Genomic DNA, 14,387 nt, shown 5'->3' with positions numbered 1-14,387 from the left:
CCGAAGCCCGGGTCGAGCCGCATGGCTGCGGGCTGCGCGGATTCTCCGCGGCCCAGGGCGGCCCCGGCAAGGCTCGCGGCGGCTCAGGCCGGGGTCCTGCCCTGCCTGGAGCTGCCGAGCTACGCCGCGGCGTGCGCGCTGGTGAGCAGCCGCTACTCGTGCCTGGTGGCCGCCCCGCACCGCAGGCACATCGCGCTGTCGCCGCGCTACCTGAGCCGGAAGCGCACGGGCATCCGCGAGCAGCTGGACGCCGAGCTGCTGCGCTACTCCGAGAGGTACGGTCTCCGGCGGGCCCGCCGCCCTTCGCGGCGTGGGGGTGGGCTCCGGCCCGGTGACCCCACGGCGCCGCGGACCCTGCGTCTGCAGCCCACACCCGCGCGCGCCCCGGGACTGCAGGGTGTGTGTGGGGGGGAAAGGGGGGACCCAGTCCCTGGGGAGGAAGCTGACAGCTAGTGCGAACGCGGGCAACGAGCCTCCCAGTGCGCCGTCCGCGACTGCCCGGCGTCTAGAGACGCGGTAGGCTGAGCTTTATAAAAGTTTCACTTAGCCACTTGCGGATGAGTTCCCGTTAACAGTGAAATTTTGCTGTCAGTACGAGATTCTCTTCCCTTGGAAGACAGCGTATAAACTTGGGCATAGGCGGGCTTGTTGTTAGCTTGGGGTGATTTCCCGAGGTTTTCTCTACGGCCCAGTTGGGAGTGCACGATGAATATCACCGTTTGCCTAGTTTTGTTTGTAGGAACAGAAAGTTTATTCGGCTCTCTAGACACGAATAAACAAAATAAAACTAGTGTGTTTATATTAAGACACTCAAGAGTATCTTTAAAAAGTCTCAGAATTAAATCTCTGAGTTTCAAAAGGAAGTGATAAATACCTTAATTTTCCACAGTTAATTTGGTGCGAAAGGGGACGAGGTTCCAAGACCGAGGCATAGGTTCCCCGAGACGTCACCGTCCTTCAGGGATTCCATGGAACTTCGGAGTTTCGGGGATTCTTGTGGTGACTGTTCTTAGGGAAATTATCAAAAGCTGTTACCACTTCTCTGGGCACCCCATTTCTATCAAGCCTGCCTAGGGTAATAAATCCAGCTTCCTCGAAGCGCCAGTGCATTCTTGGATGTCTGCACATCTTGGGGAGTTGCATAGAAAGACAAAAGTAGGATCTTACATTCAGGGATCTTAGAGCTATTGTGGGGACATAAATGTAAGCCAAATCCAAGAACTGTTAAAATTTGACAGACCTAAATTCAGTTACGTAGAAGTGAAATTAGTCTTGTAGCTTTTGAGAACAATGCAATAGGACGTAGTTAGAGGGTACATTCCAGCCAGTGAGCGGCATAAACAGATGGGTAGTAAACGCCGGCTGTGTGCTAGTGTAACTGTGGGGAAGCTTACAGCAGGGGAAACGCTTTGAGTGCCGCTTTGAGTGCCGCTGGATACCTAAGTGGAGTGTCAAAGACTAGGGTGGGGGAGGGGTTAGCTGGGGGTTGGGTGACTTAGAAAATGGCCTTTATTCTTTCCCCTTCTCTCTCTCTCTCTCTCTCTCTCTCTCTCTCTCTCTCTCTCTCTCTCTCTCTCATTTTACTTTCTGTTTTACTTTTGTTGTTTTTCTTTTTTTGCTTTTGTTTTCGTTGTATTGGATTTACTTGTGTGCATGAGTGTTTTGCTTACCTGTCTGTAAATGCACCATGTGCAAGCCTGGAGTCGTCAGAAGAAGGCATCGTATCTTCAGATTGGAATTATGGATGGTTGTGAACCTCTAAGTGGGTGGGACTGGAACCTGGGTCCTTTGCAGGAGCACCAAGTGCTCTTTACCACTGACCTATCTCTCTGCCCTGTGATGTTGGTTTTTAAAGCACACCTGTTGCTTTATCCACTTACTAGCCTCCAGCCGAGACTTGGCATTTTCTCTAGAGGAGCAGTAAGTATCTGCATTCCCTGGGACATGGCCAAATCTGCAATTTAAGAAGCAATTTTGAATTAGATGATATTTTAAATAGGATGAGGCAATACAGAGAGATCAATTTTTTTTGTGATTAGCTAAGTAAAATGATTAGAAGGTTCGAAAGATTTAAGAACATACAAGGTGATCATTAAATATGAAAACACAGGCGGTTATGTTACTTAGAATTTTAACCAATTACTTCCTTCATCATTAGGGGAAATTGTCTAGAGATGTATGATAGAAGCTGTTATTCCCAATGAGAAACAGATAGTTTCTGTAGCAGAGTTGGATAATGCAGTGTATAGAATAGAATATGCTCTTAAATCCATCTGGATACCTCCCTTCCTTATTACTCATGAGTTATGCTAAAAGAAATCTAGTTTTTTCAGTGCAGATTAGATTCCAGTGTTATCCGAGTATTAATAAAGTAAGGAAAAGACAAAAGATTGAATGTGTTGGGAATTGTATTATAATATTAATTAACCATTTATTCTGTATAGTTTATGATTTCAGACTTGGGGGCAAGTGGGCAACCTGTAGCATCATCAGTAGGTATATGTATATATATACATAATATATGTGTGCATATATACATATATATATACACATACATCATACATACATACACACAGACACATACATAGAGAGGAATTGAGATGTCCAGACTCCCATGTTTGCTTAAGTCATCTCTCCAATATTCCTATTTGACAGACTTCCTTTCTTTCTCAATGGCACAGTCTTTCTAAAGTGGTAATCCCATTTCAGCTTTGGACTATTCTCTCAGAGAAAGTAAGTGGTTTTCTTAAATCAGATTATAACCTCTAAGTTGAATTTGTAAGAAGCCTGTTGTGGGGGAAAGACAACTAAACAAAGCCCATTGTTTTCCGTTTGGCATCCTTGTGTTGTTTAAAGACACCAAATGCATTCTCTCCTAGTAGTTCCAAAGAAGTCTGGAGTGCTCCAGCTGCTATCCCGGCAGTGTGATTTAGACGTCCCCACATAGCCTAGGTGAAGTTCCCATGTGAACCTGATAGCTACTTGAGAGGTTTTGATTTTTTTAATAAGATGAAAGAGAAAAAAATCATACAGTGTTAGAGTGTCTTTCTTCGAGTGGATGACTTTTGGTAAGGTACTCTAAGTAGTTTCTCAGAGGTTTTATGGTTTGCACGAGTTGTTTTAGCCTTTCAGTGGTCATAGCAGTCCTTAGTGATGGTGAATCCTGTGGGACCTAGTGTCCCCTTAGAAGCAATAATTTCCAGTGTTCTCTTTACTGTTATGAAAACATTGTCCACTATGCTGAAATGAAATTTAAAAGTTAACAGAACCTACATAATTAAAATTTTTACATGGTGTTCTAGCCACATACACTTTTAATCCATGACATTAAGCGCAAGTGCCTGGGCAGACTGAAGACGTTGGATGCTTCTGCACGTGCACATAGGAATTTCTGGATAAGAGATGCAGTCACAGTGAGCATTGACTCAGGCGTTTGCAGTTAGAGCTCAGGTAACAGTGCTGTGCCTACATCATCAGTGCTTTTAGGAAATAGTTACTCAGGTAACAGTGCTGTGCCTACATCATCAGTGCTTTTATGAAATAGTTACTCAGGTAATGCATGCTGTGTCTACATCATCAGTGCTTTTAGGAAATAGTTACTCAGGTAACAGTGCTGCGTCTACATCATCAGTGCTTTTATGAAATAGTTACTCAGGTAACAATGCTCCGTTCTACATCATCAGCACTTTTGTGAAATAGTTACTCAGGTAACAGTGCTGCGTCTACATCATCAGGCTTCTAGGAAATAGTTACTCTTGGTAAAGTGCCACAAAGCAGTCTTCTTGGATTTAAGTATTAACCCATTCCCAGCATTTTTTAGTATGTTAAGAGCATGCAAAGTTGGCAGATGACTTTTGATGTACTTATTTTTAAATGTAAGTTCTATCCCCACCATCATAAACAAGAATCATGCATAGAGGCTGCTTGCACATGTACAGAACTGTTCGTTCCTGGCTGTGATAAACACAAACAGTGCTACATTTCCCCAAGTGCCTTCTAGGGGACAGTGATGCTCTCCTCACGGAGAATCACTTCTGAGTATTATGTAGAGGGAAGGCTTCTCGTGGAAACCACAGAGACCTTTTTCTGTCAGTTGTGGTGTTGCTTCTTGCTTTTCCTTTCTGTTCCGTTCTCAGTGTCTCTAATATTGTCTTAGTGATGTTATGACTCCTGCCTATGTAAGCTGCGTGTAGAAGCTAAAAATTTGAAGAGTGCTCTCCTGAGAAGATCTCTGAGTTTATGGGTTCCTAATTAGGTATCTACTACAGTTTCTTCCCTATGAGTTGTGGCTGTTTTGCTAACATGAAATCTGTTAGAATCCTTTCTCTTACTCTGGATGGATTGTACAGGAAACTTAATTGAGGCCAGAAAACATTTCCTGACATCTGTGACCCTAAAGTCGTATACAAAATCCAAACATATAGAGATGGATTCAGTAAAACTAGGTTTCGAATAGTAATTCATTTTCACATGGGAGAAAGGAGGGGTTGGTTTCTTTGGGAGTCAGGAACTTTTCTTCAGGAAGTGTTTGCTGTGGGAGGTAAATAATAAATGGCAAGTAGTAAAGTGTGGCCTGTTACCAAGTGATACGGTTGTGTACGTTAACGTTTCCTTTTACTAGAGAAGGCTTTAGTTTTGTATTTTTCTGTCAGAGTAACATTAAACAGTAATGCTTCCCTTGTTATATTCTGTGAGGCATAGTAACTAAGTAATGGTAGATAATGTCAGAATTTCCCATAATCACTCATACAAGTACCTAGGTGTTCCTTCACCTCGTCCCCCTGTTTCTCCTAGTGTGACTGAGTCACATGGTAGCATATAAAATGCCAGTTTATTGCAGGGCATGGTACTGAAGACCCATGTTGGTAGTTGCTTTAACTTAAAACACATTGGAATTTTTTGGTAAAGTGTAATTGGTAAGATCTGCTATTGTTGCCCATCAAAATTCTTTAAAGACCTTGAAAGAACGGTACTCAACTTCATTTGGAAAAGCAAAAAACCCAGGATAGCCAAAACAATCCTGTGCAATAAAAGAACTTCTGGAGGCATCACAATCCCTGACTTCAAACTCTACTACAGAGATACAGTACTGAAAACAGTAATGGTATTGGCATTAGAACAGACAGGAGGACCAATGGAACCGAATAGAAGACCCAGATATCAATCACACATCTTTGAACACCTGATCTTTGATAAAGAATTAAAAAATATCAGATGGAAAAAAGGAAAGCATATTTAACAAGTGGTGCTGGCATAACTGTATATCATAAACATGTAGAAGAATGAAAATAGATCCATATTTATCACCATGCACAAAACTCAAGTCCAAATGAATCAAAGGCCTCAACATAAAACTAGCCACACTGAACCTTATAGAAGAGAAAGTGGGAAGTACACTGGAATGTGTTGGCACAGGGAACCACTTTCTAAATATAACTTCAGCAGCACAGACACTGGGAAACAGTTAATAAATGGGACCTCTGAAACTGAAAAGCCTCTGTAAAGCAAAGGACACTGTCAACAAGTCAAAACAACAGCCTACAGAATGGGAAAAGATTGTCACTAACCCCACGTCAGACAGAGGTCTGATCTCCAAAATATACAAAGAGCTCAAGAAATTGGACACTAAAAGATCACATAATCCAATAAAAAAATGGAGTACAGACCTAAACAGAGAACTCTCAACAGAGGAATCCAAAATGGCCTAAAGACACTTAAGGAAATGTTCAACATCTTTAGTCATCAGAGAAATGCAGATCAAGACAACTCTGAGATTCCATCTTATACCTGTAAGAATGGCCAAGATCAAAATTACTTATGACAACTTATGCTGGAGAGGTTGTGGGGAAAAGGGAACACTCTTGCGTTGCTGGTGGGAGTGCAAGCTGGTACAGCCCCTTTGGATATCAGTATGGTGATTTCTCAGAAAATTAGGAAACCACTTTCCTCAAGACCCAGTAATACCACTTTTGGGTATATATCCAAAGGATGCTCAATTGTGCCACAAGGACGTGTGTTCAACTATGTTCATAGCAGCTTTGTTTGTCATAACCAGAACCTGGAAACAACCTAAATGCCCCTCGACCAAAGAATGACTAAGAAAAATGTGGTACATTTATACAGTGGAGTACTACACAGCAGAAAAAAATAACGACATCTTGAATTTTGCAGGAAAATGGATGGAGTTAGAAAACATTATTTTGAGTGAGGTAATCCAGACACAGAAAGACAATTATCTTGAGTACATGAGTGACATGTACTCACTCATAGGTGGTTTTTAAACATAAAGTAAAGAATACCAGCCTACAAACCACAATCCCAGAGAACTTAGACAACCATTTGGACACTAAGAAAGTCTTACATAGATCTAATCTACATGGGAAGTAGAAAAATACAAGATCTCTTGAGTAAATTGGGAGCATGGGGACCTTGGGGGAGGTTTGAAGGGGGGAGGAGAGAGACAGGGAGGGGAGCAGAGAAAAATGTAGAGCTCAATAAATATCAATAAAAATAAAAAAATTTCCAGGAGGAAGAACCATTTAAAAAAAGATCTGCTATTGTTAGCCTATACCCTACAAGGTTAGTGATGACATTGCCGTTATGTTCTGGCAATGGCCGGTGTATCAGGGATTTTTTGTTTTGGGTTGGGTTTTCTTTCTTTTTTTAAAAATTTTTTTTTGAGACAAGGTTTTTCTGTATAGCCCTGGCTGTCCTGGAACTCACTCTATAGACCAGGCTGACCTCTAACTCAGAGATCCGCTTGCCTCTCAGCTTTGTGCCACTATTACTAAGATTATCTTTAAGAAGGATTAACAGTATCTTTTTTTTTTTTTTTTAAACAGCCTTTTAGGTGTCCCTATTGCATATGATAACATCAGAGTTGTGGGTGAACTGGGAGATATTTATGATGACCAAGGACACATTCATCTTAACATTGAAGCAGATTTTGTTATTTTCTGCCCTGAGCCAGGGCAGAAGTTAATGGTACGTACATCATCGTTCTCACTTTGTTGATATGATCTTCTCTCTCTGTGCCCCTACCCTGACCTTAAGCCCTTCCAACTCCCTAGTAATCACTAGTGTACTTGCAGGTTACTTTTAAAAATGGAATTTAGTGTCCCCAGGGAAGAAAACCTTCACTGGTCTTTGGGTGCCTGGTTTATTTCTCTAACGTGATGCACTTCCGTTCTCTTCCCTGCTGCACGCTGCAGGAATTCCTCCTTCTGTGTGGATATTTGTTTCACATGCTGTGCCCTGCCTGCAGACCGTAACTATACATTCATCCTCGACAGGCCACCGTATGCAGAGTCACTTGTCTCCTTTCACCACTTGGGTCATGGGGATCCAGTTCAGGTCATCAGCCTGTGCTGACTAAACTGTCTTAGCAGCCGTAGGACATATGCACCCCTGAAGCACGTATTCTTTTCAGATTGGCTTCCTCATTTAGCCCTGTGCATATAAGATTCTTTTCTTTGTATCTAAAACTTGATACCTTGTTCTCTCTCTCTCTCCCTCCCTCTCCCTCTGTCTCTCCCTCTAAATGTTGAGAAATAAATACCTCATTCTGTCACTGTACCGTGGTTTGTTTTGTTTAGAGAGACCATCAGAAGGGTGACGCCATCAGATACCTGGTCAGGACAGATAAGAGAGCATGCATGTTCACCTTATTTTATGTTCTGTGTTTCAGAAAATGTGTCCTTAAATATACTTCATGCATGTTGATTCCTGAAGGAGAATAGAAACTAAATTTCATGGAGAGCTACCTTTTTTAAGTCTTAAAGTCATATAGTACCTTAAGTTTTTTTGATTTAGTCAAGAATCTCTGTTCTGGGTTGATAAAGAATAAACATAATAAAACTGTTTATATCATGTTAGTTTGAATTAGTAAACTATGTAATTGTGTGCTTTGAAGTTCAGTCTGTTTAGAGAAATGCTAATCTGTACCCACTTGCAAACTTCTTGCCTTGAGCTTTTCACATATGACGTACATGTGCACATCACGGTGCATTCTCTTGTGCTTTTCACATATTACATACGCCATCACGGTGCATTCTCCTGACTTCAGTGTGGTCGTAGAGTTGTCTGCTCCGAGACCCTGCAGTGGGAACTCAGGCTCCTTTGTCCATCCCCATCCCCACCACGCCTTAGATTAAGGCGGAACTGGCTTAGTTGTTGCTTATATTTAATAAAGTTTAAAGTTTCTAAGTTTTCTAAAATTATGCTTTGCTATGACTTACTAAGTTGTTAGATTTTTTAATAAACTTTTATGATATGAAAACATACCATTAATCCGATATTTTCTCTTCTGAAGGTGAGTTTCAGAATTATACAGTTGAGTTAATTGCTCTCTTCTTGATGTTGTTCTTTCATTTCTCTGCTCTACAGGGCACAGTTAATAAAGTCTCCTCCAGTCATATTGGCTGTTTAGTACACGGATGTTTTAATGCCTCTATCCCTAAACCTGAGCAGATGTCATACGAGGAGTGGCAGACCTTGGAGATAAATGTAGGCGATGAACTGGAATTTGATGTATTTCGCTTAGATTCAGATTCTGCTGGAGTCTTCTGCATTCGAGGAAAACTAAATGCCACAAGGTTAGTGTATGACAATTGCAATAATAAACAGCAGACTCTGTTGTTTTGGTGTATACCAGAAGCACATACTTCCTTATCAAATGTCCCTGGTTTAGTTAATTCACCTGGATTTAATGTTTAGTAGTCAGGATTTTCTTAACCATCCCCAAAGTCTGAAGCTGTGTTTGAGCTTCTATAGAAGTTCAGTAAAAGGGGAAAAAATTAACATTTTTGTTTTTGTTAAATTTGGACCAGGTGTAGTAGCATGTGCCAGTAATCCCAGCATTCTGAAGGCTTGGACAGAGGATCTTCAGTTGGAGGCCATAGGGAGAGAAAGCAAAGATCAAAAAGGAGCTGGGTGATTTTACCATTGAGCTCGACATTGACAACTCGTAGATATTTCAGTGGCCTGAGTAATATCAAGACAGGACTCTTGGAATTAGAGCCACACTAACTACCTTATGTTCCTTTGTTATGCCAAAAAACAGGCTCTTGAAATTGTCTTGGCCTCATTTTTCCTGTCTTTTTGATTATCGCTGTTAATATTGTTAAAATCTGCTCATTTACAGTTTGCAGCTTAAGAGCTCTGTAGTTTCTGAAGACGTAGTAGAAACTGGCATTGAAGAGGTTGCTGAAAAAATTTCAAAGAAGAAAAAGAAGAAGAAGAAAGACACAGAAGCAGATGCAGCAGCCAACGGTGTCACGGAGCTAGCAGATTGTGCAGATCTCACGCCAAGGGAAGAAACAGACCTACTGTGTGGAGATTCTGTGAATGACCTCTGTGAGGAAGAGCCAAGGAAGAAGAAAAAGAAGAAGAAAAGGCACCAGGAAGAGCAGGACCCTGCTCTCCAAGCCAGTGACTCTAGTGGCTATCAGAGTGACCATAAGAAAAAGAAGAAGAAAAGGAAGCAGAGTGTAGAGATCGACTCTGGCACCTAAGAGGAGACCGTGACTGCCTTCTCCAGAGTTGACAGACTGACAGAAGTGCAGATGGACAGATTCTGTGGAAGGTCTGAAATGCTGAGATATGTGGGAAGTTCACAGACACACGATTGTAATTGGAGAGTTTTGTACTAAAATCACACGAGTGACTGTAAACTTTAGATAATAGCAGTATTGTTAAAGTATGATTTACTACATACAGTATAAAATGTTAACACCTGCTTCCACTCCTGTGATAAATTATACGTTCTCAATATTTGCCAAAGAACTTTATAAATACTTTCAGTTTTTTTCTGATAATAAATTTTGCCTTTAGTCAGAACATGATTTTTTTAATTTTTAAAAGCTTAATACATTTACTAGTTTTAAATTTTCTTTAAACAATATTTCTATTTTCTTTTTTGTTTGTTTGTTTGTTTGGTTGGTTTTTTGAGACAGGGTTTCTCTGTGGTTTTGGAACCTGTCCTGGAACTAGCTCTTGTAGACCAGGCTGGCCTCGAACTCACAGAGATCCGCCTGCCTCTGCTTCTCGAGTGCTGGGATTAAAGGTGTGCGCCACCCCCACCAGCTCAGTATTTCTCTTTTACTGAGTATGTATAGCTAAAGAATATCTAGACCTCTTACTTACCCTGTGACTGTCAGTGTTGAATGTGTGGTGGATGAGAAACTCGTTCTCTCCTCCCAGAATAGGAGTGTGTGTATGCGCGTGCACGCTTCTCTAACCCTGAGACTGTTGGGAAGGGCTGTTAACTTTTACCTCATGTCTCTGTGGTCTTCATTTTGTTGTGTATGGATCATGAACAAGATGAAGATAGGAAAAATGTGATTCTTACTAGTTGAAAATTTCTAGTAACTTTATAATGATTAGAGTTAGGCTGCTAGAATTGCTTTTATTGATGAAAATGTGGAATATATTGTGACTATCCAGAAGATGGTCATGAGAGGATAAACTGAGGCTCATAATCAATCCATGCATTTACAGACATTTAATATCTGTAATGTTTTTATTAAGGGGCAAGGATATATAAAGTTAGTCAAATGTAGCACGATTACCTGAAAGTCAGAAAAGCAAAACAGCCAGCCACTGGCTCTTCTCTCTACCTCAGCTCGAAATGGTGATCCTGCCTTCAGGAATCTCAGAATGACACTGTCTGCTGTCTCTTCCTGTTTTATATTCCTCTCTAGGGCTGGGATTAAAGGCGTGCACCACTACCACCAGGTTTCTATGGCAAACTAGTGTGGCGACTTGGGTTAAAGGTGTGTGTCACCACTGCCTGATCTCTATCAATGCTGCAACTTCAGGCAAGCTTTATTTATTAAAATGCAAAAGCGATGTAGCTCTTCCATTAAGCAACATGGGGGAAGAATTGTGTAGCTACACATAGAAAAATGAAACTAAAACCTTTTCTCTCACCCTTCGTAACACTCAAAATGGATCAAGGCACACAACATAAAACCCAATACACTGCATCTGATAGAGTACAGGGGAAATGCTTCAACTTGTAGGCACAGAAAAGGGCTTTCTAAACATGTCAGATGGAATCTCAAAGTAGTTTTAACATGTATTCCCCTGATGTTTGGGATGTTGAACATGAAAAGAAAATGTCTCTTAGACATTTGTATCTCATATTTTGAGAATTCACTATTTAGTTCCATGCCTCATTTTTAAAATTTGGGTTGTTTCTTAATGTTTAGTTTTCTCCCCCCTTGTATATTCTAGTTCCTATCCCTCTGCTGATGTATGCCGGTAAAGGTGGTTTCTTATTCTTCACCTGACAGATGGAATTGTCTCCTACACAGAGGCTTTTTAGCTTCATAAGGTCTTGTTTTTCAGTTGCCTGTGCTATCACGGTCCTGGGTAAAACAGTGGGATAGAAGGCTAAAGGGGAGTAAGGAATGGGAAGGGGTACTGAGGTGGCAGGTGACAGCCGGATGAGAGGGAGGACACGGAGAGGGATAGCTAACGCTAATGCCTTTTGGAAAAGTCATATGGAAAATTACTGTAGAGACTTCTTAACATATATACATACATATATTTAATAAATAAAACAGTTGAAATAGCTGCCCTCATGTAGACATTCTTACTATTGTCTTTCATAATTGCTTGCATTTCTTTTGGGATACCACCTTTATTTTGTGATTAAATAATCTAGTACAACTTCCACCCTCCTAAAATTCACTTTCACAAGGGACGTTGGTATTATAGTTCTACCTATGTGTAAACTACGTGGTGAATAATCGAGCTTCAGCTCCCTTAGATTCAACTAATAAATACGTAAGTATATACACACATAGAATATACATGGAGAGGGAGGGAGGGAGGGAGGGAGGGAGGGAGGGAGGGAGGGAGGGAGGGAGGGAGGGAGGGAGATTTTGAATTGGGTTACCCTACAATGGGTACCACAGGCCGATGAATAAATATGAATGTAAGTAATGTATATTTTTATCATTGAGGTCCCATAGACTCCTTAACATTATGGAATATTGCTAATGTTCTTTGTTGCCCTCAAAAACTTGGTACAGATGCCACACCCTTGAGTCATAGAACATGGAGGAGTGATTCTAACACTGACATGGAGGCTTTATTCCTACTGGTGAACTTTCATAGTGCTGGAGGGCGCTATGTGCATTGCCAGAGGAGAAATACAATCATCAGTCTTACTTAGCAACACACTGCAAGCTACCATACCAGATATGGCAAGACATATTCATTGGTACAGTAGTGCTATAAATGTCAAGAGAGAAACCAACCCCTTTCTGGTTGGGTTTAAGGTCATCTCCACAGGACTAAACCCGTGTTTAGCACTGTTATTGGGGCCAAGAACCTATAGCTAGAAAGATCATCAGTAGGTATAGAGAACTTATCACTATTATTCTGTAAATGGATAAAGCTGACTACTAAACATTTATCATTATACCCACATATCCATGCACCTATCATCACTCACCAAAGACACATTTTGCAACAGATGTTGATTACCATAGAGACTCAAAAATGGCCATGATGAAGAGAACAAGAAGCCACAGCTGAGTCCCAAATGGAATTCTGTTTCACGCTCCTTCCAAGTCCCAGGGATCATTGAGAAAGAGCAGGTAGAAAGAGGGGAAGAGCGGAGGAGTGGATGGCTACAATGAAATGATACTTTCTAGGTAAAGCAAGGACGTTGTACATATGAACTCAGGCAGTATCCACAGACCAGCGCAAGCACAAGGCAGACAAATCTCAGCATGTGGAGGGAAAATGTGCTCAAAATCGCACCCATAACTGATGAGATGTTGGAAATTGATGGCTTCCAGGAAACAGACTCAGTTTGCTTTAAGGGTGTCGCCTCTTGTAGGTCTACCACAGTCTATATGGTCAGTATAAGTATAAGTTAAACTTGGATTTTTGTTTTGGGTAGGGAAGGAGGATGGATTTAAGGGTGTTAAATTTAATCGAAACATAGCGTGCAAAATTCTCAAATAGCTAAAATATTTTTTTCAGTTAAAAGAAAGTTATGGAGGTCAGAGATGTAGTGGCTTTGGCCCCAAGCATGGTCCTTGTTTGAGCTGTCTGCATTCATCCCAAGACCGTGCTCATTATTTTTCTGTTTCACAGATAGTAAGCTGAGGCAAATCTTACGAAGTAAAAATGAATCTTAAAATATTGTATAAACCATAAAGTAAGAACAAAATTTAAAATATAAGGAATTCTGAGTTTGGCATTGTTTTCTTGGCATTTCTCTGAAACTTTGATGCAGTTCAACTACGGCTCACTTTAATATATTATTGGTTCCCTTTATGAAAAGCAAAAGTGGTGAGATGTTTGTTCTACACTGTTTCGTGGGTACTGTTGACTATGATATGGAGTTTATTATGTTCTTGGAATCTTATTTCACCTAATTTCATGTCTGCTGAGAACTGTGAAATTAACAAGTCTTGTAGATGTGTTAAATGAGAGATTAAATGTTCAGGTCAAAGACAAAGAATTTTATTATCACTGACCATCCCACAACATGGTCTTTGCTTTTGTGTAGACTCCTTGCCTCTGAGTCCCACAGGAGCAAAGTGCACTGCACATGAAGCATATTTTGTCACATTGAGAAACCTGTGACTCATGAACCTCATGCCTGCCAACTTTCTGTTATAACAAGTTAATGAAGAAAATCAACTTAAAAAGAGGAAAAGTTGATTTTGACCCAGTTTTGGAATTTCCAGCCATGGCTACTTGTCCCACTTGTTTGGGGCTTATCACAAGGTAGTGTTTAAAGCAGGAATCTCATACTGCCTGGGAAGTGAGAGGGAGGGGGATTCCCAACATCCTCTCAAGAGCACACCCCAGTGACTTAACTTTCTCTCCTTAGATACCACTTCTTACAGACTTTATCCAATACTACCTTGAACTGGTGGGCAGGCCTTGGTGGTCCCAAACCACAGGAAACACTATTTATAGTGGACTTCAAACATCCTGAGAGTTGCATTTTGTAACTGTTGAGTTTTCTCTCCTAAACCTCTTGTGTTTAATCATTGAAAGATGACTGAATGATGGGACTTCTGACCTAATCGATGGCTCCTTGTGACAGATCCACAGTGTAATATTAGAGAATGGATTCGGGGGGAAGAACTGGGCTATGGACTACACCCTGGAATGATGTGTCTTTTCCCACCCCATGCTTTCTCTGCTTTCTGGCGTCAGGCTTGCTTCTCCATGTCTCCCATCATAGTTTGCTTCATGGCCCAGAAAGAGTGAGGCCGCTGACCATGGACTGAAATTAAGCCCAAGTAAACCTTTAACCCTTGAAACTGTTTTAGCCAGTTTTTTTTTTGTCATAGTGGTAAAAATTAAAAAACCTTTCCCACACATTAGCCCAGACAATTATTAGCCTTGCTGAG

At 41.1% G+C, this 14,387-nt stretch overlaps 1 protein-coding gene across 1 annotated transcript; it reads left to right on the top strand.

The window, feature by feature from the left end:
- Positions 1 to 11,817, top strand: Polr1f (RNA polymerase I subunit F). The gene is made up of 4 exons (XM_057782085.1): positions 1 to 275; positions 6,843 to 6,984; positions 8,386 to 8,594; positions 9,143 to 11,817. Exons 1-4 carry the CDS (start codon positions 22 to 24, stop codon positions 9,510 to 9,512), a joined length of 975 nt encoding a protein of 324 aa, XP_057638068.1. The 5' UTR covers positions 1 to 21; the 3' UTR covers positions 9,513 to 11,817.
- Positions 11,818 to 14,387: the final 2,570 nt, after the last annotated feature.

This window comes from Chionomys nivalis, chromosome 10, assembly GCF_950005125.1.
Source record: "Chionomys nivalis chromosome 10, mChiNiv1.1, whole genome shotgun sequence".
NCBI classification, from domain to species: Eukaryota; Metazoa; Chordata; class Mammalia; order Rodentia; family Cricetidae; genus Chionomys; species Chionomys nivalis.
The sequence above is the reverse complement of the archived record's forward strand: the minus strand, read 5'-3'. Positions and strand labels throughout refer to the sequence as shown.

Bases quoted from the DNA above. Each gene is read 5' to 3' on its own strand.
- Polr1f (XM_057782085.1), top strand. From the start codon at position 22: ATGGCTGCGGGCTGCGCGGATTCTCCGCGGCCCAGGGCGGCCCCGGCA. The intron at 276-6,842 runs GTACGGTCTCCG...TTTTTTAAACAG, and splicing joins CTGCTGCGCTACTCCGAGAG to CCTTTTAGGTGTCCCTATTG. The intron at 6,985-8,385 runs GTACGTACATCA...TCTGCTCTACAG, and splicing joins AGCCAGGGCAGAAGTTAATG to GGCACAGTTAATAAAGTCTC.